Source organism: Crassostrea angulata, unplaced genomic scaffold, assembly GCF_025612915.1.
Source record: "Crassostrea angulata isolate pt1a10 unplaced genomic scaffold, ASM2561291v2 HiC_scaffold_93, whole genome shotgun sequence".
NCBI lineage: Eukaryota > Metazoa > Mollusca > Bivalvia > Ostreida > Ostreidae > Magallana > Magallana angulata.
Window position 1 is genome coordinate 111,754 of NW_026441648.1, and position 23,889 is coordinate 135,642.

Below are 23,889 nucleotides of genomic sequence, written 5' to 3' on the forward strand. Positions count from 1 at the left end.
ATTAACACAAGCATTAAATCTCCCACTGTAAGGGGCAATGACTAAACACATCAGGAATTAATCAGGTACATTTCAGGGGCAAAGTACACATTCATTTATCTGAAGTTTAAACAGTTCTATTTTTACATATCTTGATATCTTATTTGATTTTCATGAGCAATTTACATTGATGTTAAATGATAACAAATTCAAAAATCCCATCCCCTGGAAATTAGTTATTCTATCACTTTAATTGTGTCACATAAGAAATTCTAAGCAGGAACAGCTTTACACCTGGAAAGATTTACACCTTTGTCAGAGGTCTGGGCAATTAAGCCGCCATTTACAGGTACTTGCAAAGAGAGGCTTTAATCACAGACGTTACCTGTCACTATCAGTCATGTGGTCATGTTATACACTTAGTCCCACGGGCTACGGCCAGGACACTGCTGTTCATGCCCCCAATAACTCCACCATTATTGTTGTCCCGGCTAGCTAGGGGAGCTAGCTCTGTGGCCGTGGTATGAAACCTCAGAGTTGTGGCCAATCAATTGGGTGTCCAAAGCAAAGATGAAATAAACAATGATAACCCCCTCTTACCCTGACCTAAATGGCTGATCTTGGGCAGTGTCTTATCTAGCACTGGCCGTTACAGCTCTAAATAGATGTTACAGCACTGTACAAACTGTACAACCTACAGCCTACAACAGATGTGTCACCTAGCTGTCCCAGGGTCACAGCGAATATTCATGTTATGCACCATGTAATTGATGTGGGATTTTTAATTGTAAACCTTTGCTCTGGGCGAGACATTATAGCTGGCAATGAATCGAGAGAGAATCTCTTACCTCTACCTTTCTGCTGGAGAGTTCAGAGTTTACACCATCAGATCTAGAAGTTCGATACTTTCCCCATATAAACACAGAGTACTGTCACATCCTGAGCTAATTATATTAACAGCTAGAACTTGAAGCATGCATGTACTTAACACCAGGAATATAAATAAGGCTATTAATTCTGAGGCGCGTTATTACGCGGCTGACTGGCCACAGAACGGGGCCACGGTTCCTATTTAATCAATGTGTCATTGTAAAGTCTTTTGTCGTCATTCACACAAAAACACCAAGCGCTATCAAATATTAAAATACATGCAGCATTTAAATCGTCTGCCACGCATTTGAATTCTTTATACAGATTCAATAAAGGCGAGATATTGTTCGAGTCAATATGGGTGTTTTTTCTCCTGTATTTAAATTAAAGTCTCTTATTTACCTATAGGCAGTTCACCTAAATGTAAACACTGTGTCATAAAATTTTAATAGCGGAGCATGTGGTATCAGATATTAACATATTTTCCGCATATTACACTTAACAGGCACAGAGGAGCGCAAAAGATGACTCATCTCCTTTTCATATGCACTTAAAAAAGCTGTTGTGTTTTACAGAATTTCTGACTACTCACTCTAATGACCTGGGAGAGTGTTAGTATCATTTTGACTATACAAGTACTAATGTCTGGGAGTACAGAGGCTATAAATAGAACAGCAGCTGTAGGGGTTCACAGGCTGTAACACAATAAATCTATCTGTGGGATCAGAATTCCCGGCTGTTAGCTGTATAACACAGTTGCTGGAGCGAGGGTTGATTCATGACTTTCACAGGCCTCTGGGTCTAAAGGCGAGTCAGTCTGACAAATCAGCCGAACAATAAAAGCAGCACCAAAATAAGGAGGAACTATCCCAGTGGTGGAGAACTAGGTTAATGGTATGCCCGGCTTGACCTTGGGAGGGGGTACAGGGGGCTCTCTCTCTCTCTCTCCATACATCTGTTTACCTCTGTTCCTCCCATTAGGTGGTGTAAGATTACATCAGGATCATTAATCATCTTACAGGACGGAATGTCAAAATAAACAGATTTCACACGTGTTGGTATTAAGGGGAAATCCAACTCCCTACGGTGGGCCCCAAACTCAAGTGATCCTAATGTGCCATGGTGTCGACTAGCTTATTGCCAGAGTGCTTACCCCCCCCCCCCCCCCAAACCTTCCAAAACCACACACCTCTATTTTTGTTCTCTCTCTCTTTTGAACCCCCTATTTATTTTGACCTTCAAATTTGACATTGGGTTAAACAGCCCACTCTATTCATTTCTGCCCATTTCCTTTTCTTGTTTCCAATCTTTAACTTCTAATGCAAAAACTACCACAGAACTGTTTTTTCTATAGATAAATAAGGACTTACTGTAATAGCCTGCTGCTCTTTGTTGGTCTGTCTCGTCCTCCGCGGTCCAATTCCAACCTCTACTCCACGTAAGATTGAGTCAACCACTAAAACACAAAAAAAAAATCCAGAATCAACGAACTTTTCAAATTGCTGAAGAAAATGCCGGCAACAGACGAATAAACTGTTCCGACCTGCACTGACTAGGGAAGTATGCTATCAAAGGCATACGCTAGGGCTGTAATCAATATGAGTCATGCAAACAAGCTTTCAAAACCGGATGAAAATAGCTGAGTGGTGTGCGGTAACCTCATTCATTAAACAATGCAATTTGATTATCAGAACACTGGAGTCCATTTAACTGTACCTAAGTGCTGTCACAAGGAGTGGAGATACAATGGCAATTCACATTGATCTCGCTTTTGTCCCCGCTTAAATGTCTCGCTACACGGCCACCAACTAATCGTCTGGGAGCAGAGATTTAAAATTCTTTCACAATTATACAGATCAGACAATCACAAGAATCAGGTCAAACACACACACAGCTTTTTCACTGTTTGGAGAAAAGAAATCTTTCCACACAAAAATATTTCCAAGTCATTAAACCTAGATAAATATCTGAGGAAACACGTTCACTGAAGGCTCCGACTGTAGACCTGTTGAATCAATAGCAGTAAACTCTCCTCCAGTCTACAATGTGGCTGGCCGCTTGATAGTGTCGTTATCTGCTGCTAACTGTGATTGCACATGCTCAGCATAGCCCGCCCCTCAGTGTAATGCTTGTTTGCTATGGACAGATGATAATTTGATGACTGCCTCTAGGGCTTAGCCAAAAGGTGAAGGTCAAACCACACAAAGAAAAACAAGATGGCTACCTAAGGCCTTTTTTCAGATCATGCCTATGTGTTCTCGATCACAATTTTTAATTAATGAGGCACTGCATGATAGATGAGTTTGTATATCATTACTGTGAGGAATATTTCCCATTTTTAAATGTCATGTGTTAGACATAGCACACTTCAATGATCCTTTCCCTCCTTTTCCCTTTTTTACTCCATTTCCTTCTGAGCTATTTTTAAGTACCATGAGCTTTAATGACTGTATACTGGTTGTTAAAATAGGTGCATAATAAAAGAGAAACATCTTTAATTAGTGGAAAAATCTTCTCTGATAAGCTTCTACAGAATTAACCAATGCACTGCTCAAAGAAAATCAAAGAACTAAGGGGTGAATATTTTATGACTATAGAATGCTTATGAAAGAGAGAAAGTCTGCGGACTCCATTGATGACAGTCTGGTGGCTGACATCTCCGTCGATTAGCACTTCTGTTCCGATCCGTCATCTGCCATTAAATCTCCTGATCCGTATTGATTTTTTCCTTTGTGACATTCTTGGCTTCATTAAAAACCTGCCTTTAGAGTTCCATCCAAACAGTGTACCGTAGATACATAGATATTCAGCCATTGATTCCGATTCACGACTCTGTTGACGGAATCAATACCAGGCTCTGCGTCTGATGAATTTCTATCGGCTGGAATTCCCTCTATGGCTTTGAGACAAGATCGTTTTTCGATATTGCAGTCACAAGGGATCAGGGCGAATGTAATTAAATTGGGTTATATTCCATCGCAAATAAAAGAAACGCTGTCCTTTGTTGAACCCGAACAAAATACATGGAGCCCTGCAGTAGCATCAGTTAATGCAGTTAGATGGTGTAGCAGACTCAGAGACTGATAGAACGGTTGCTGTCTGAAGAAACAGGACCCCCAATCCCAGAGCAAAGCCAACTCAGAGTCGAAGCACTCAATCGCCACAAAGATTACAACTTACACTGATTCTGCTACTGCGTTCTTGCAAAAAATGGCAAATAATTTTTTAACCACCTTTTTAAAAACACATACAAAACATTAAATCAATCTAAATAACGTTACGACTATGTAAGCATTATGAATGAGGACAGGGGATGAGATCGTACAGACATCAATCTTGTAGCTCTCTGTTAAGGGACATGTGTTGCACGCACTGGGATAAGATTAATAGTTCATACAGACACAACATGTTTTAACCATACACTGATTTCTGGGAGACCCTGGGATTATAACATTTACTATAACTACAGGCATTGATCCCTGGGTTTTTCCTTTCTTAAACTGCAAAAGCAAAAGTGATCTGAAAGTGACACCATGTGTTGCAAAGACAAGTAATAATCCCTTAAAATTACCATTACTTCAAAGCAAGTCAAACTACAGACAAGCTGAACCCATATAGAAATGAATATATTAATACATGAATATTTACCAATTACCAATTAAGGGCCCTCAAGGACTACAGACACCCTGTTCTCCCATCACACACTAACCAACTGCAGACCCTGATGTTTTCCAAGACGTTTTCGGTAATACATATATGATCATATGATCAAAAGATAAACCCAAAGTCTGCCATATTTGGAACAGATTTAGAAAACAAATTACAGAATGTGGCTTAAACACTTGTTTCAATGCTTCATACATGAAAATATATATTCACCTTCTGAAAAAGGTATTTAAATCTCGATCTTTTAATCAGGTGTCTCTTGGGCTTGTAAATTTCCATTTTTTGTTTGAGCTTCCTTCCACCATAAAGAAGCTAATAGCACCCAAATCTCAACTAATGACACACTTCATTCTTTCTTTCCTCTCTCTCTTCTCTTCCTCTCACTCAAATATTAATTAAAACGAGTTTTGACAAATTAAATATCTGAGCTGGGTGGCTAGGTATATAACTTGAGGGTTTGTTGTCTGGGTTTTAATGGCTGGAGAGATGGTAGTGATAAACTGTGGATCAAATACACAGAGAGGAGATAAGATCAGCTACTACTCCATGCCTTACAGGGGGATCCATGTCACCCGGACCTGACCACAGCTGTTGGAACATCCTCCACATGTAAACCCTGTACACACTGTACATGCAAGTAGACCCTGTACATCCACGATTCTGTTTGTATTACAGGTATAACACACTAACATCCTATCCCTGGTATATCTTGCCATATGTATGAGATCTATTGCAGACCAGTTATCCCTACACCACGTCTACATCTCTACCTCCTGTATCAGATTGATGACATTGACTGAAATTTAATTTAAAAAAACACACCAAAAAAACTAACCACCAAAGTAACCACATAACCTTCAACAAAGAAGGGAAATCAATTAAATAAAACACAACACACTCTCCCCCCAAAACAAACAAAAACTAACCCCAAACCACAAAACTCTCCATGTATAATTCATACTTTGAGTGTTTTCCTCATGATAAATGTCCTCATTAACATTGAGGGTAATAAGGCTGATGTCAGCTCACTAGAATTGTCTAAATAGCTGACTGATATACAGTGAGGTGCTTACTGAGGAGATAGCAGAGAGAGTGACCACATTCCTGGCCTGGAGTGGCCACCTAGGATCTTGTTATCAGGGCTAATGGGACCGGCTTAACACAGAGAGACCTGTATTTGTGGGGACTCCTACTTATGTCAAGATAAAGGACATGGGACCAGAATTCATGGATACAAGTGACCCACATGTAAACACGTGGAGGTACTACATAATACACAGTAGTAATCTACACCAACACTGTAATAATGTATGCACTGACGACACTGTAATACTGTATGCACTGACGACACTGTAATACTATATACACTGAAAACTCAATATTTCTCCCCACTAAACAAATATGATACCTTGGGTGTCTGTATTTATAGTAACTGATAGTTATTTAAAAGGCACCAACCAAAGTATAACACTGTCCACTCAGATCTTTGGGACAGTAAAAGGATAGGCCAACAACTGTTGGCACGCTGTGAGGTCTGTTTATATACTGCAACAGATATTTGAAGGCAACAAAGTATAACACTTCACTCTCTGAGACCCCAAGAGAAAGTAAAGGATTGGTCTCCAAATGTTGGGGAGTTATGGAGGTTTGTTTATCCCTGATCAAAGACAAAGAGGTGGAGAAAAGGGAGATTTACCGCACTCAAAGGACCGAACAAATCACTGCAGAGATAAAGTGGGAATTTGTTTATTGACATACACCAAACACAGCATTCAGACATGGCTGACACAGGAGAGTAGGGACAGCTTATCACTGGCCCTGATTCATCAGTGGCTGAGCCTGTAGCAGTAACCTTCAAAGTCTGACCTAAGGGACAGCACACTGTATAAAGCTACATACAGATGTTCAGAGGGAACTCCAAGTTAGCCAACTCTGGTTCAAGCTCTCACTGCACAGAAACCAGGGAATGTTTCTTTGTTCTCAGCCCTGGCACGCTGTTTGAGTGGTATTAGTGCAAATCACTCTAACTGGCAGAATCTGGAAGTATGCCCGCCGAAAACAGGCAGGAATGTTGTTATGCTTTCTCTCCTACAAGTAGCTTGTGCATGTTAATTCTGTAGCACCATAAACCATAACTCCCCCCTTGTCTGTATCCTGACTTTGTACGACTGTGTGTAACAGTATACATGTGTGTATTGTTGTTTCCTTAACCCCCCTGAACCCCCGTGTTATTTCAATATCTGCTGGTACTGTGAAAATATTATACCCCACCCACTCAGTGTCAGCTTAAAAGCAAAAATTACGTAATTCTGCCATTTTCACTAGTCAATAAATATTTGGGTCAGGAAACAGGAAGCTGCCTTGGATCTTTTGACACCGGAGTGAATTATCTCCAGCTGATAGCGGCTCATTTAATCGATGGCCACCGTATTAATGCCGTGATTCACCTTATGGATTTCCAATTCATCATCCGACATTGGAGGAATAAGAAATCAACACAATCCCCCACTGAAGTCTAACAAATGTCTCAGATTGATATTCTCCATTTTAAACAATTTCATAATATTCAAGTAATACACATGTAGATGACCTTGTAAGTGTTTAAGGTCTGACTCCCAGACCAAAGGATCAGAGCAATCTCTCTCTGTACACTCCACGACAGAGGGGTGACCCAGATAACACTATCATACACAATAGGTGAGTGCAAATATTTACATAATCAGATACAAAAGGAGAACATTTAATATGCAAATAGAAGGAAATCATGTATACTGGGGCTTCATAAAGAATTAATAAATCTTTCCCTTTCTGTGTGTGTAAGTCATAAATCGTGGCAACACAGCTGCCCTGTCAACTCTAGTAGAACTCGAAATATCAGCGAGATCTTCAGCTGATAGAGAATCTAAAGACAAAGTCAGATGGACAGTAAAACAGAGAACCATCTTCTTACCTCCGTCATCCAGCAGACGCATCTGAATCAGGGCGGGGTCCTCATTGTGCTCCTCTAGAACTGTGTCATCTGTCAGCGAGAGAGTCTGTAACAAGAGATGATAGACTTAGTGATCAGTACAAAACCACAGTGTCTGTTAGGGGTAAAGTCTGTAAAAACAAGATTATATGAACTGTACATCATCTGTCAGCCATACCATCAGTACCAGGCCATGCAGTGTATTCAGCAATAGAGTCTGTAATACAAGATCATACAATTAGTCCTAGACTACTGTGTACAGTATGTCAGTCAGTACCAGGCCATGCGGTGTATTTCAGTTATAGAGTCTGTAATACAAGATAATACAATTAGTACTAGACTACTGTGTGCAGTATGTCAGCCATGGAGTCTGTTGTTACCCAATCCATTTGAATTTCAATGAATCATGTTTAAATAAATCTGAAAAAAAAACCCCAGCTACTATCAGTTCCAGACAACAGAATCAGGACTTACTAAACACTAAACCCAGGCAGTAACTCCATCACAACCCAATATGCCATCATATGACATGACTTTTTCAATACTGTGTTGCTATTCTGACCTTTGTAAGCAATACATGTGGCTCCACCGTCACCAAAATTTTTAAATCCCTCAACTCATTCCTGAACTCAAATCCTTTAAATAAAAGTGCATAAATTTGAGGTCAAACCTCAGATTTGAGGCTGAGTAATAACTTGAGGAAAGTTGGTGACGGCGGGTCCTGGTGCAAACTTTGACTTGTTCCATAGATTTTACTGAATGCAAAATTTTGAATCTGTGCCTGCAAAGATTGGAGATAACAGCCTAGTATGACTGTGGTAACTGTTGTTGAGTATGACCTCATCAGACACTGCCGACCAATTTGATTTGTTCTGACGATACTAAGGTATTTTTGATGTTTGTTACTGTGTGCAAAAATATCCAGTGCCTGGCAAAACATGTGTTGAACTGTTATCATCTGTCCAATGTATGTCATGATTCCATATTTGTTCAGTGTTGTTATTGTCTGGAATCCGATAATATGTGTGATCACCGTGTAAAACTGATCCAATATACTGGCAAAACATTTACAAAACTGTAAATTACTACAAAGATGTGTCATTCATTTTGATGTTTTCAATGTAACAAACACACATTACTCATTCATCAGGCTCATGTTGCAAAATCTTAATGGAGAACGTTATGTCAACACAGTGAGCAATACATCAACACATAATGAAAGAAAATAAAGATCACTCAGCAGACAAATTGTTTTGATCAGATTCCTACATCCCACAAAAATCATGAATCGGATGATGTCAATCTACACACGCCTGTGCTTAGTGGGATGTGCTTCATATTGTGAGTGTGTGTGTGTGTCTGTGTGTGTGTGTTGGGGGGGGGGGGGGGGGGGATCGACAAGTTTTGTGATACATAGCTACTGGTACTCTTTAAACATGCAGAGATTGGGGTGCTACACTTTGAGGGGGTCTTGAATCAAAGGCAGATTCACAAGATGTGTAGCTACTTGTAACATCCAGAGGGTGGCCACATGCCGTTCTCCCCAGCTCTGATTACCCCAAGCCAAGAAAGACTCCCTCCATATCAATTCTATCAACTCAGGGCACTGAGTTAATGCAGGTGCAGAAGTAGCTGTATTCTCACCTACAAGCCACAACTCTTGGGTTCAAGACCCACAAAGAAGCTGTACTCTCGTCTGAAACCAGCAATTCTTAGTTTCAACCCATGGAGAGAGAGAGAGAGAGGGAGAGAGAGAGAGAGAGAGAGAGAGAGAGAGGAATCTACCAGACTTACACTGCTTAGATTGTTGTTGGCAATGATTTGTACACAGGTGAAAACTGTTATAAAGCATCTCCAGTCCCATTTATGAGGAATTTGAAGAAAGCAGCTGCCAATTTACTAGGAAATAAGGTTGTCTTCAGGGGAAGGGGGGGGGGGGGGGTTATAGGAGGTCTGAAAGTTTGAGGAATTCTTTATTGTGGTAGTCTAAACAGACTGTAAAGCTCTGTGAAATCTTCCTGACCCTTGCATTAAATTATCCCAGCGACGCGACCTTCACCTTTAAATCCTCTGCTGCTATTATTATTTTTTGTCAAGCTTCCAAGAAAACAAATATTTTTGCTGGCTGAGTGGGAATGCCTGGATAGGTAAACAGTTATCTAGAAATCAATATGGCCACAGCTAACAAAGTACATTTATCGGGCAATTAACCCAAGGAGAAACGTATATCTTGGGGGACGTCTAGATCATTCTTCAATACAGAATCCTATTTATTGCTAGACAGATCAATGTGTAGCCACTGATTCATCCCTCTCTTATTGACCAATGGCGGTGGCTCTCATTGACCATGGCGGTGGCTCCAATTGACCAAACATGGTGGCTCCCATTGACCAAGGCGGTGGTTCCAATTGACAAGTGGTGGTGGTTCCCATTGACAGATAGCAGTGGCTCCCATTGACAGATAGCAGTGGCTCCCATTGACAGATGGCGGTGGTTCCAATTGACCGAAGTGGTAGCTCCCATTGATGAGTGGTGGTGACTCCCATTGATCAGCAGTGGCTCCAATTGATCAGTGGTGGTGCCTCTACACAGGGACATCTGTGTCAGGACTTGCACTCATTAAGGGCCTTAGTCAGATTAATGTGGTAATAAAGTCTATTCTCATTAAAACTCTCTTCAGACCAATAGGCCTCACTAATAAAGGCCAACACTTCACTGCTGTGCATTAAGCCAGAGTTAGCAGAGTGTACGTGTTATGGAGGTTTGAATGGTGCTCTTACGTAATGTTATTCAAGTCTTCCAAAGACTGCACAATAAATTGATAATGAGAAATTGTTAATGAGAAAAGAAAAAATTCCAAAAGAATGATAATGACGGGATGTCTTAGACTGGTGTTTATTAAATCCTGAGGTGCGTTGTACAATAACTTAATTTCAGATCACGAAAATGTAAAAAAAAAAAATCCTACGTTAGAGTTACCATGGAAACCACTTAACAGGTGAATTCCAATTCCTGCCCCAAACCAATACATTATCAAAAACCTGTTGTAAGATAGAAGTGCCAGCTTTGTTCAGGTGTGTCACAAAGATTTACCTGCGGTAGAGAGGTGATAACTAAAGCAGAGGAGAGTTTCATTTAAATTCACCACTTGTGTAAAAGGATATCGGCTGATAGAACATGCTGTTTATAAAGCTCATCTTGACAGCTTATTCTGGGAAATGACTACATGCGCTAGAGACTGCATACTATTTACATCTCCTCTAGCTATCCACTTGTGTAATACAATCCTATTATGTTCTGCACTCTTCAGTTTCTATAAGAAGCACTACATAGCCAGACATTGAAATGTTTGTCAAGTCCCCCAAAGGCCTTATAATCAAAGTAGAAAAATTTCCTGTTGTCTCTGATTTTCCTAAATGCTTGATGGTGTGTGAGCCAAGATTGTGTGATGGGGTCAGAGTTCTCTCCATCCCATTAAACACCATCCCCCCCCCACAACCAGGTCAGGCACTGCTTTAACATCAAAGCTCAGTGTGGGCCCAGTAAAGGGACGCTATATGCAGGGTCCCCCCGAGGGAGTAGTTATGGAGGAAGCCAGTAATCCAATCCCAGAGCAGTTCTGTTAATGGTCTAAGCCTGTGTATTGATTTCATGGTCCACAGAGGGCCAGCTCACCATTATCAAAGACAAGCATTTAATGGACAAGTCCCATCACCAACACAGAGACAATCTCCACTCCCCCAGGCAGACATCTCACAGAAACCAATAGTTAACAGTGTGTTTGTGTGTGGGTGTGTCGAAACATTAAATTGGGGGGGGGGGGGGGGGGGGTGGGGGGATACTGGGGATAGTAAACCACTGTTTACACCACAAAGAAAACATGTACAATCAGCGATTAAGGTAAATGCTTATCACATCATTCTTTTACCAGGTACATATTTACATGAAGTAGCATTGCTTACACATCTCGATCTCCAAATTACATACAATAGCAGATTATACATAAAGAAAACAATAGTAAGGTTTGCATCTGTCTATAACTGTGTATACAAATTGTATCACCATTGTGATGTGTAGTTATACATACACCTGTCTACACCTGTGTATCATAATTGTATCATCCAGGTGGTGTGGTTATACATATACAATACAATAGCTGTGTTTAGTGTGCTTACACCTGTGTACACCTGTGTATTATACCGGTAATTGTATCACCTAGGTGGTGTGGTTATACATGTACAGTAGCTGTGTTTATTCACACCTGTGTATTATAATTGTTTTACCTTAGTGGTGTGGTTGTAGGACTGGATGACCGCTGTGTACCACTGGGTGGTGCCCTCAGCCCGGTACACCTCCAGGCGATACCCCACTAGTACTGTCGGAGTGGTCAGCAGTATCTTCTGACCGTCCTGATAGTCCAACCAAGTCTTGACCGCTTGACCAAGGCTGGGATATGCTTCAAACAGTGGGTTACTCAGTACTTCTGTCTCCTGAAATCCAGAAAGAGATTAATTTAGTCAGAAGCTGTGTAATCAAAGGGATCAGTGTAGATGTCATCAACACTTTAATTCAATAGTTCTGAACAAAAACAAAAACAAGGGCCTATTGATCACCTCCTGATGTAAAAATCAATACAGCTCGGGGCAATTTATAGGAACAGAATGAACTTCTTTGTTATTTATTTGTTCTGTGAAAACTTCCTCAGACAATTTCTGAACCAATAATGTATCCAGAAAAGGGGGGGGTTAAAACATTAAAAAGATTGTATTTACAATAGATTTATGATTGCTGAGTGGGCGATCAACTGCCATTAAATGTGGACAGAGGGGAATACTGGCCTGGTACCCTCCCTGGGGCCCCCGTGTTAGTTCTATAAGATCTGACCTGGATTGATAATAAGCCCAATATGACAGTTCTTCTATCACACAGTTAGCACAATATTGATTGGTCTATCATAATGCAGTGAGTTTTACCAGTGATTGTCGGTGAAGTGAGGGTTCTGGTATTCAGTTACGTAATTGTCAATCCCTGGGCACAACTAAGACTTCTTGTCAATAAATAAACCCCCCAATCTTTGTTTACTTTTAGGGCTGATTTCCAGTTCTCAAGGACTAAACTTGAATAACATTTACCTACAGCAAGTAAAGGAAGAAAATATTTAAACCCCTTCTCTGGTTGCCATCTATTAATCTTTCTTTAAAACAATATTTATCTCTGCCAATCTTTTTCCTGAAAGCCGTAACTATATATATTTGCTTGGGGAGTTTTAGGGAGAGGAAAAAAAGATCTTTTGAACCATGAGGGCAACGAAGCAGCCTTGAACGTTGTCCAAGATAACAGCGAGTTTCCTCAGTTGACTGGGCCTGGACAGAACAGAGAACAAAGAAGCACAGTGTTTACAGAAACCTGACACTGGGTCCTGATCTACACCACTGACCCCAGACAATCACAGACAGGCGATCGCACTCAGCCCCCCTCCAACAGCAGTATCGCTGGTAACCCAAGTGTTAAATATGGGGTCCAAAGTGACAAAGCTTTAGAAACCTAGCTCCTCCTAATCCTATGTACACACTGTACGTACTCGACATAAAGACCCCGATCAGCCTCTAGGGCCCTACAAAGACCAGGTCTAAACAAAACAAATAGGATTCAGTTTTTTTTAGCCAGCATCTAAATAACTCTGATTTAAAAGCCACTGGAAGGAAGAGGTAACATCATCCCCCACGACAACGGAAACAGGTTCTTGTGTGAGAGGAGGCTAGGCCCGCCTTGAGCTTATTAGGCGAACACGTGGTTCTTTTTGTGGGTTTATTGTGACCTTGATTCACAGTGCGCTGTCTATAAATAAATCACAGTGGGCAAAACAACAAGCTGTGGTACACAACGATGATGATATCTTGTATCACAGTAGTTGTTTGTGTCATGTGCTACACCTGCTTTATAATGTGTTAAACACGTCCTCAAGTGTGTGTGTACTTAGTGTGCTGGCTAAGCCCTTGTGTCTGTGGGTTGTAGTACACCAGTTGGTTGGCCCTTTCCTATCACTATCAAACCCTAACATAACTTTTTATTAAAGCTCTATTTTTTTTTTCAAAAATCGAACCCTCTGTTTCACTAAATGAGCCCAGTCCTTCCTCAATCTCTGCGATCACATCCACAGTCATGTGACCCTGGCCATGTGACTTAGTGAGTTAGACCCTATCTGATGCTGTGTGTAAGATAACCACGTGTACCCAATAGTAAAGCTCAAGGTTCATCATCATTCTAATGATCTCGTTCTCCCACATTCACACACAAGTACGATGTAGTAAAAAATACGGTGTAATATCATACTGAAGTATCAGACTGAAGTACACTTCTCCGACTTTACTCATAGATCATTCACTTACACATCATGTTACACACCAAAGGCCTCATTAAACAATGACCAATAGTTGCATGGTTAAATTCGCAAGGTCAGGTCAAAAGCTAGTCAATAATATATGTACACAAGTCTGACCTTGACCAGACAAAACCCAACCTTCATCTTGACCTTCACCCTGCCCCCCACCCACAATATACCCAAATACCTAACAGTGTGCACTGTGTTAGGTACCTGATAGCAGCCCAGATTCTTGTCTTCCACAAACGCCAGGAGGTGGTCGTCAAAGAACTCAATCGGGCGCCTCTTGTTGCTGTTCAGCCCAACCTTGTCAACTATGGAACGGAAATTCTAGAAAAAAGGCAAAATATAAAAATTTTAAAACACTTCGTCAAATATCAATAAATTGACAGCATAAATATATATATCACATGAATCTTTTACCTAATCCTTGTTTACAAAATTGTTGATATGTAAATGAAAATAAAAAAACCCTCTTTAGAAAGTCATTGATTCGTGCACTTAAATAGGACACAAATCAATGTGTATTTAGACATTAACACTACAGGACTTAATCTGGTGAGAGAGGCTTAGCCCTCCATACAGGATACAGGACCACTTAGGTCACATCCCAAGGTCAGAGACAACACTTACACCGGGCACCATCTCTCTCAGCTCTCACAGTAATTAGTTATTGATTTTATTTCTGGTTCCTTAGCAACACTTTGGAGTGTGCATTTTGACCTGTTTGTAAATACACTTTAATTTAGACCATTAACAGGCAGAACATATTACTAAGGACCATTTAAAAAATCACCTTGTCACTCATCCCAATTATTCCAACACTTGAAAATCAATCATAAAATTAAACCTCGTAGACAAAAATACTGAAAATGTATCCAATTATGTATTTTTAATCTATATTATAACTCTTACTGATTCCATAATCAATTCATCAGCTAATCATTTCATCACTAATCATAATTCATTTGTCAAGACCATCTCTAACCAAAAACTATTTTGGTCCTGATCAAAGTCTAAAGATTAATTATTTAATGACATAATGTTTATAACATTCATTTTGCAGCTTTCCATGAAACCTGAATATTAATAATGTCAGAATGTTAGGTAATTTCCTTGTTGAGAGACCAGCGATACCTTGTAGGCATTCACGTCTGTCCTGTCATATACAAATATAATAAAAACATTTGTATACATTAAATCCAACGGTTGGTAGCTTTTAGTGAGGCTTTTTACCTGACTGAATTTCAACACACTGCCTGAATAGAGGCTGCTAATGGATTGGGCTTACAATAATTTAAATCTTCGATTCACTGAACAAACTCTCAGGGATTTTTTAATAAGTTTCAACACATTCAGTCCGCTCTCCAAAGGGATCTCTGGTAGCTCAGAAGAATACAAACATTTGATTAACAGAGCACTACTTGATTGTGTAGCTTACTGGGGCTCTACTGGGGGAATAAACGCCCTGGCGGGAGGCATTGTCATGTTGTAACATTGGTTACTGCTTGTATTTGAGGATTGTCCTTTAACCACTTACCAAGTGCTAACCGCGCTACTAAAACAAACATCGGGTCAAAGAACCACTGAGGGGGGATTGGAGAATGCTATGACAAAGATCAGAGAATTAATTCCATCTTTGATCTTATTCGGTCTTTTTTAACATTTGATTCAAATTTTTCTTTTACATTAACTGTTTACAGAGCCATTTCTTATAAGTTACCCATCCTAGCTGAGAGGACAAACAATCAAGTAAATCATTAGACACTTGGGGCATTGACTGTGATTTATATATGTGTGAATAAAGTCTACATATGAGTTTAATTTTTTTCAATATTTTATGAGAATGCGGTCTACATACGAGAGCGGGCCACTCCAGGGAGGTGGACTTGTTCTCCGGATCCAGTCTCTCACTCCAGACCACGGTCTGTTCCACCAGGAACACTTGGAATACGGAGTGAATCCGGATCCATTCCCTTTGTTGCCAGTCAGAGTCGTCAAATTCTATCAGGGCCTGCAGAAAAAACAAGAGTTATCAGTCAACACTCGAAACAAAGAGATTTATCCACTCAACGAACATAAAAAACAAAGCCCCCCCCCCCCCCCACACATCAATGGAAGTCATGTCTTATCAATGATAATTATAGACATATAAAATTTGTTATTCACTATACAGTTTTAAATGTGTATCCCTGGATTTGTGTAAACTGTATTCAATAAACATGAATATATATGCATTTAAACATAACATCCAAGTTTGTGTAATAAAAAAAAAACATTGCAAGGTTTTGAGAAAGACTAAGATAAAGTTAAGAACATATGGTTGCATTAAAACTAGACAAGTATGGAGGACTAGGTTATAAAGCAGCATGTGCTCCTGTTTATAATTACGCTTCATCAGGGAAGTCTCTTCATAAAAACCACAGACCCCAATCAACAAACATGCCTTCCTGCAGCGTGGGAAAATTGTACGCTCACCCAAGAATATCCCTACGGTGAGGAATTACTGTAAGGGACATAACCCTCACACTTTGATCAACACAAAATATTTTAACACAGAGTTATCCTTCTTGATCTAGTAATCAACAGACCATCAATATTACACTGAAGTATCAGTTCAACAACACAATGCATTTTACATCAGATTTAATAGCCATTTTTATTTATGCTAACCAAATGATTTTGATGAAAAATGCTTTAGGTTAATTAAATCATATTCCAAAATGACCAATTCACAAGAAATTGTCAACCTTCAGATGGAAAATTAAAATGAAAACAATAGTTGTAAGCAACATTTCTCAGCAAATATAGCATTTTGAGTTGCAATTGTCCTGTTGCCTGATTTCCAATGTGTCTCATAACAAAATATTCATCTAAAAATGCTCTCTAGTAAATATATGTCTACTGTTTGATTTCCAGGCAAGTGGATCACTCGCAATTAAACTAAGCTCATCATGTGACTCGAACCAGCTCAAGTCCATTCTTGACTCAGTTAAGCTAGGGCACATTCTGTAACTCAGACCAGCTTGAGTCCATTCTCTGACTCAGTTAAGCTAGGGCACATTCTGTAACTCAGACCAGCTTGAGTCCATTCTTTGACTCAGTTAAGCTAGGGCACATTCTGTAACTCAGACTAGCTTGAGTCCATTCTTTGACTCAGTCAAGCTAGGGCACATTCTGTAACTCAGACTAGCTCGAGTCCATTCTTTGACTCTGTCAAGCTTGGGCCCATTCTGTGATTGCATACCACTAGCATTTCATTGATTTCACCGAGCATTTATCTTTGAATACGAGCTTCATTAGAAACACCAGCACTTCCTACGACCGAGTACACAGTCAAGCTGGTGCCCATTTTATCTGTGAATGCAAGCATTATTAAGAAAACCACTTCCTTAGCTGGAGGACAGAGTTTTTATTAAAATCAGAGCCTCTATTGATGGTACTGAAGTGTCTCCACATAATATCTTGTGCCCTCTCACAGATCTGAGTCAATACATTTCTTGTAATAACTAGAGTATTAGGCTACTATTTAGAGCACCCAAGTAATCAATTGCCCTCCTAAATACCGGTAGTCCTTTTGTGACAATGAAACAAAAATTCAATGAAACAATAATTTCATGTGCTATACTTTCAAGCGTAGAAACTAACAGCTTAAGATCTTATAGCAAATTCGGTTATGTAATTTACACTACGAATATTTTTTAAAAATCATGAATCAATATTTTTGATGACCTCACATTTTTCTGGATGCATTTTCAAAATGTTTTACAACAAGAATGAGACAAAAATTTCATGATGGAAAAACAGCATCTTCAGGTGGGGAAAAATAGTTATTTTAAATTAACTGAAACAAAAATGAAGTTACATTCCAGTAAAAATTATAAGGCAGAAGTCAACACATTTTCTAATCATATTTTAATGAAAAAGGTAAATTTTCATCAAATCTTCAGCAACTGCAAACATCTATAAAATAATTTTTCCTCTACAATGATGCAGCTGGCATGTCTTGAACTTGTACTTGCTGTCTGTGTAAGACTTTATTGATAAAATATCAAGAAATCAATGTGAGAGAGAGAGAGAGAGAGAGAGAGAGAGAGAGAGAGAGTTTTAGTTTTTCTATTGGGAATAAAGCACTCTACATTAAACACAAATTCTAATGCTCTTACAGACTTCAATGACCTAATATATCATCCTTAATGTGCTGCTAACTAGAATTCTTTGGTCTTACAGTATTTGTGAATTAATTTGATTCAAACAGACCTTTCAAATTCCCTGCTTTGAACCCCTTGCTTTGTTTAAAACAAGTTTTGAGATCTTCCCTAAAAGCCCTGGCACATATCCAAATGTTTACTTTAATATGACCTATATGTGTATAACACTGAATACAATTCAACAGATCTCTCTCTTACTCTGAGCTCAGTCATTTCTGCTTTTTCCAAACTTGTTCCTTGGGTGTGTCAATTAAGACACATATAAATACACGAATTCACATTTATCATGATGTAAACAAATTGATTTCATGCCATAACATTTTTCACTATCTACGTATGATAACTCGCCTTATGGTGCATGTGCAAGAAATGATCTTAAATTGATATGATTTGCTTTTTTTATAAATCTTATGAGATATTGACAAGTCATAAGTTTCCTTGAATCACCTAATCATACTATCATCAGTATCAGTCTTTTGATATCATTTTCATTCACTTCATGCTATAAAAGAGCTACCATGAACCAAATAGATAAACTTATAGTACACACAGTCATTGGAGCAGAAAACTGGATTGTTGCCATCACACACAGACGAGTGTAAAAAGATATCATAGTTACACACAAAACTTAGTGTTATCATAACAACATTATATGCTCTATGTAAACATCAAAATTAACATTAGAACACTGTAATTATAGCAACATTTCTTCTATATGTTTTTACCCTCTGTAATCATTTCAACATTCAGCTTCCTGTATAATGATTACAACACAGTCCTTTAATTATGTAAGTTCATGGTGTAATCATATCAGCATTCTGTTCTCTATGTAATCATAGAAACATTTATACCTCTGTGTAACCATGGGACATCTTTGCTCTCTTATATAAAAACATCCAGATCTCTGTAATTATAGCTGCAGCTTTAAACCCATTTTGTTATTATTATTTTCAGCCCTCAATGTAATCTTAAAAATATCCAGACCTTTATGTAATCTTAAATACATCTAAACATTAGTGTAATCATAGTGCTCAACATTTAGTCCTCCACGCAATCATTACAACATTCAGACCCTCTGTGTAATCATTACAACATTCAGACCCTCTGTGTAATCATAACAACATTTAGCCATCTGCGTAATCATAGCAACATTTAGCCATCTGCGTAATCATAGCAACATTTAGCCATCTGCGTAATCATAGCAACATTTAGCCATCTGCGTAATCATAGCAACATTTAACCATCTGTGTAATCATAGCAACATTTAGCCATCTGCGTAATCATAGCAACATTTAGCCATCTGCGTAATCATAACAACATTTAGCCATCTGCGTAATCATAGCAACATTTAGCCATCTGCGTAATCATAGCAACATTTAGCCATCTGCGTAATCATAGCAACATTAAACCATCTGCGTAATCATAGCAACATTTAGCCATCTGTGTAATCATAGCAACATTTAGCCATCTGCGTAATCATAGCAACATTTAGCCATCTGCGTAATCATAGCAACATTTAGCCATCTGCGTAATCATAGCAACATTTAGCCATCTGCGTAATCATAACAACATTTAGCCATCTCTGTAATCATAGCCACATTTAGCCATCTGTGTAATCATAGCAACATTTAGCCATCTGTGTAATCATAGCAACATTTAACCATCTGTGTAATCATAGCAACATTTAACCATCTGTGTAATCATAGCAACATTTAACCCTCTTTGTAATCATAACAACATTTAGCCATCTGTGTAATCATAGCAACATTTAGCCATCTGTGTAATCATAGCAACATTTAGCCCCCAGTGTTATCATACTAGGAACATTCAGACCTCAGTGTAATCATAGCAACATTCAGACATTTGTGTAATCATAAGAACATTTCAATTGAAGTGTAATCATTCAGACCTCAGTGTAATTATCAGAACATTTTGCCATCTGTTAACCCTCTGTGTAATCATAGCAACTTTTGGCCCCACTGTGTTATCATACAAGGAACATTTAGACCTCAGTGTAATAATAGCAACATTCAGACCTCTGTAAATTAGTTGCAACAACATGCAGACCCTCAGTGTAATCATAGCAACATTCAATCCTCTATGTAATTATAACATAATGAAGACCTCAGTGTAATCTTAGCAACATTTAAAAGACTTCATTGTAATCATTCAGATATCTGTGTAATCATAGCAACATTCAGTCCTTCATGCAATCTTTGGAACATCGAGCCATGTGTTATCAAAGCAACATCTTGCTCTCTGTGTAATCATAAGAAAATATTCTATACATATTCATAGCAACTTTTTGCTATGTAATGTTTATTCTGTCCTTTTTGTAATGTTTTCAACATTTAACCCTTTCCCTGAAATCATAACAACATTTAGCCCTCTGTGTAAGCATAATTTAATCATGATGATTACATTAGACCAAAATAAAATTATTGTTGGGTTTGAATTGCCTCACGCCTCATTGAAATACCCCCTGCTGAAAAAATTTTATTAGCAAAAAATAAAGGTTTTTTTATATGGAGATTTTTAAATTTTTTACAAATATTTAATTAATTAAACTTCAAGTTTGAAAAATATCTTAAAAATTCCCTCCCTCCCTCCCTCCTGGGTCGAGAAACCCTAAGGTGGCAATTTAAAATAAACTTAACATTTTTTTAAGGACTGCCTGACATCATTTGTGTTTTCATTACAACACTGACACCCTCTGTGTGATCTTTACAACATTAAGTATTTCTGTTATCAATACAAAATTTAGCAAAAAAAGAAAAGACAGCATACTATAATTAGAGGAGTGACATCATAATCCTATTTTTCTGTTTGATATTTACAATTTCTTTGACATTATCGGTGATGCATATTAGACTGTTTACAACAGTTTGTAACTCAATGTTGTGCCAATAGTCTCTGTAGTTTTGAACTGCTCAACAATTAGTCTAGCAAGTTTATTATTTATTACTTCAAAGAGCCAAGTTTCAGACAAGAAACTTGGCAATCGACCTTGAACTTATAAAGTAAGATTATTTTATAGGACGTGACCTCTGACCTTTAACCCTCCCGAGTCCACCTACTCAGTCAATGAGTAAAATGTCTTGATCTTCATGACATTTAACTCAAATAAAATTCAAGGTCATCTTGTCTATTCTTGTTGTGGCGGCACAGCAAGATAGGTGTTGTAATGGGAAGCTATGCTCTGCCAACTGTTTTTCCCTAGTAGTATGTTGTAGTGGGAGACGTGGGGTAAGAACGAGGACTTCAGTTTTTCGAGTAATTTAGGTAATGGCGGTTGTGTTAACTGCATGAAATTCCAAATAATGATAATGAAATGGGGGAAGCAGAATTTAGAAGTGTCTTTAAATGATAAATTCAACTACTGAAATTTACATATCCTTTTTTAAAAGCAATTTATTAATTTAAGCTGTAATTCTAAGAATTTTGTTATCATGTGAAAACATGTTATTTCCATGGATTATTCTGCCTTTATATTAAACAAAACTAAAACAATGTAATGACTTTTGTCAGAAAAATGAGTTCTGTCATATTGTAATATAAACTATGGTTTTCTTAACATTTGTAGATAATTTAAAAAAATTTCCCCACAAAAACCCTAGAAATTCAAATTCTATTATGTATTTTGTCTTGTCCTTGAAAAAGTAAATTAAAATAGTGCAATAAAAATAATTTCTGACATGAAAACTGCAGCTAACATATCTTTTTGACAAACTCAGTTTCACTAAAATTGGTACATGTATACTTCTCATTATGAAATAAAAATAACTATCACTGCTTAGTTAAATTGTGAAATTATAAGGATGAACACCATGAATTTCATAAATGAGCAGACATTGTACTGAGGTTGTTGTTTTGTCTTGAGTAACATCTAATTTTAAAGTAAATTTTGAAGGTAATCACAGTCATGTAATGGTTTTTGTAAAATAAGTACTAAACAGAATTAACAAGATCAGTGCATGAAATGGAATTCTGGGTATTCAGATAAAGGGTTCATGGCTCAGGTACTTTCTTTTTTAAATAAAGAATAATCTACACAATCGAAGAAAAGAAATGGTTTTCTGGAAAGTGTTGTACTTCAGAAGAACTTAACAATAAAAAAAAGCAACACACGCAACATATGCTGCTGTAAATTATGCATGATGTGGGTACATTTGTTTACAAGATACCTTAGAAATATATATGCATCAATTACCCGATAGTTCAAAACCATCAAAAATAAATATTTCAAGGTATGTCTGACTACGAGGACGACATGAAAATACGCAATTGATTGAACTGGAAAAATAAGCATACACATTTCCCTGAATTCAACATCTCACAATAGACTTTTTATTATTTAAACATTTTTTTAGGGTAAAATACCAAACACTATTTATGTCATAAGGAAAACTTTCTATGCAGCCTAATGTGAATAAGTAATAGCACTTGTATTTCAATACAAATTCAATAAATTTTTTATCTCCAACTTATATTCCAAAGTGGACCGGACCGTCATTGTTGATCTAACAGTTTTTTTTTTAATTATTGAACATTAAAATGAAAATGGTTTTCTTACAGAATCAGCACAGGAACAAAATTACACATTTAATCAAACATTATATTTCTGGCACTGCCTGTAATCTTCCTCTTTTGACTATAAATCTCAAACCACTGTGAGGTTTAAACATCAACACAACACAAATATTGACTCTTGAGATTGCCCCCTAAGTTAATGGTGGAATGTTTACAAGTCAATGGGGCACTTGACAGGGAAATGTTCTTCTTTAGACAATGCATATTGATCCAGGTAGAGGTTCAACACTAACATGGCTGTCAATTAAAATGTAACTTAATATAAATATTTGAAGAGGTGTTATTAGTCCCCTACCGGTTTTCACCAGAGGGGACTATAGCTTTCCTCTGCGTCCGTCAGTCCGTCTGTCTGTCCAGATCAAGTTTACACTTTTGTAGCATCTGGTTGACATATTTTCGAGAAAATTAATTTTTTATATTCCAATTTTTTAATATTCGGGTTCGATATTCTGCATAACAGTGCATTGTTTTCACAATTTCCACAAACCGGTACTGGGACGTGTACTGCTTATGCAATACTTTCAGAATGCTTGTTTTCAATTACCACAGTTAGGGAGTCTTCATATGACAAATATATATTGGCAATTTTCATAACCATAAACAGCATCTGACTAAAGGATTATTTTTTAATAATATCAATTCCATTCTAAACAATTTTTCATTTTGTCACTTAATGCTTCACAACGAAAGCTACGAAGGTGAGATCTATATTTTATTAAAATGTGTATCAGTAGCCTAGGAAAACTGTTGGCAGAAATGGGAGAACTTGTAAATACATAATCTATATTACATCTTATTACAGGGATAACTTTGATATATTCAGGTACTGTAGAATCATCAAAATGTGTGGAGGCCAATTTTCGTTGGTCGCTTAAATTCAGCAAGTTTGTAAGGCCGTAATTTCATATATTCTCTAATACCTAGAAAAGGAAATATGACTTTATAACCCTAAATTATCAATTTGTGGGGCATGTTTTTAATTCGTGGATGTGGGGTTCATATAGCCACGAATTCCAAGACTATTAAGCTACCTCGAAATTTAATCATTCTACAGTAACAATGAGAGTAGTCCGAGTACTGACACAATGAACATCATCAATACACGAGTTGATTTATTTGTCATCTAAATATCAAACGTTAAACAAACACCAACAATTTACAGACAAAGGAGATCAAGACAAAGGAGGTTAAACTGTGTGATTAAGAGTGCTGAATGGTTATGG

The 23,889-nt window shown here is 37.9% G+C and overlaps 1 protein-coding gene across 2 annotated transcripts in view; it reads right to left on the bottom strand.

Annotated features, from left to right (window-relative positions):
• LOC128169080 (probable JmjC domain-containing histone demethylation protein 2C) overlaps window positions 1-23,889 on the bottom strand; it is a 51,384-nt gene that overhangs the window by 20,742 nt on the left and 6,753 nt on the right. For both annotated transcript variants that reach the window (XM_052835251.1, XM_052835250.1), the window contains exons 2-6: window positions 15,727-15,879; window positions 14,079-14,195; window positions 11,767-11,973; window positions 7,466-7,550; window positions 2,220-2,305 (exon numbers count right to left, since the gene is read on the bottom strand). In XM_052835251.1, the coding sequence (XP_052691211.1) occupies window positions 2,220-2,305; window positions 7,466-7,550; window positions 11,767-11,973; window positions 14,079-14,195; window positions 15,727-15,879 (648 nt within the window). The remainder of the gene's footprint in view (window positions 1-2,219; window positions 2,306-7,465; window positions 7,551-11,766; window positions 11,974-14,078; window positions 14,196-15,726; window positions 15,880-23,889) is intronic.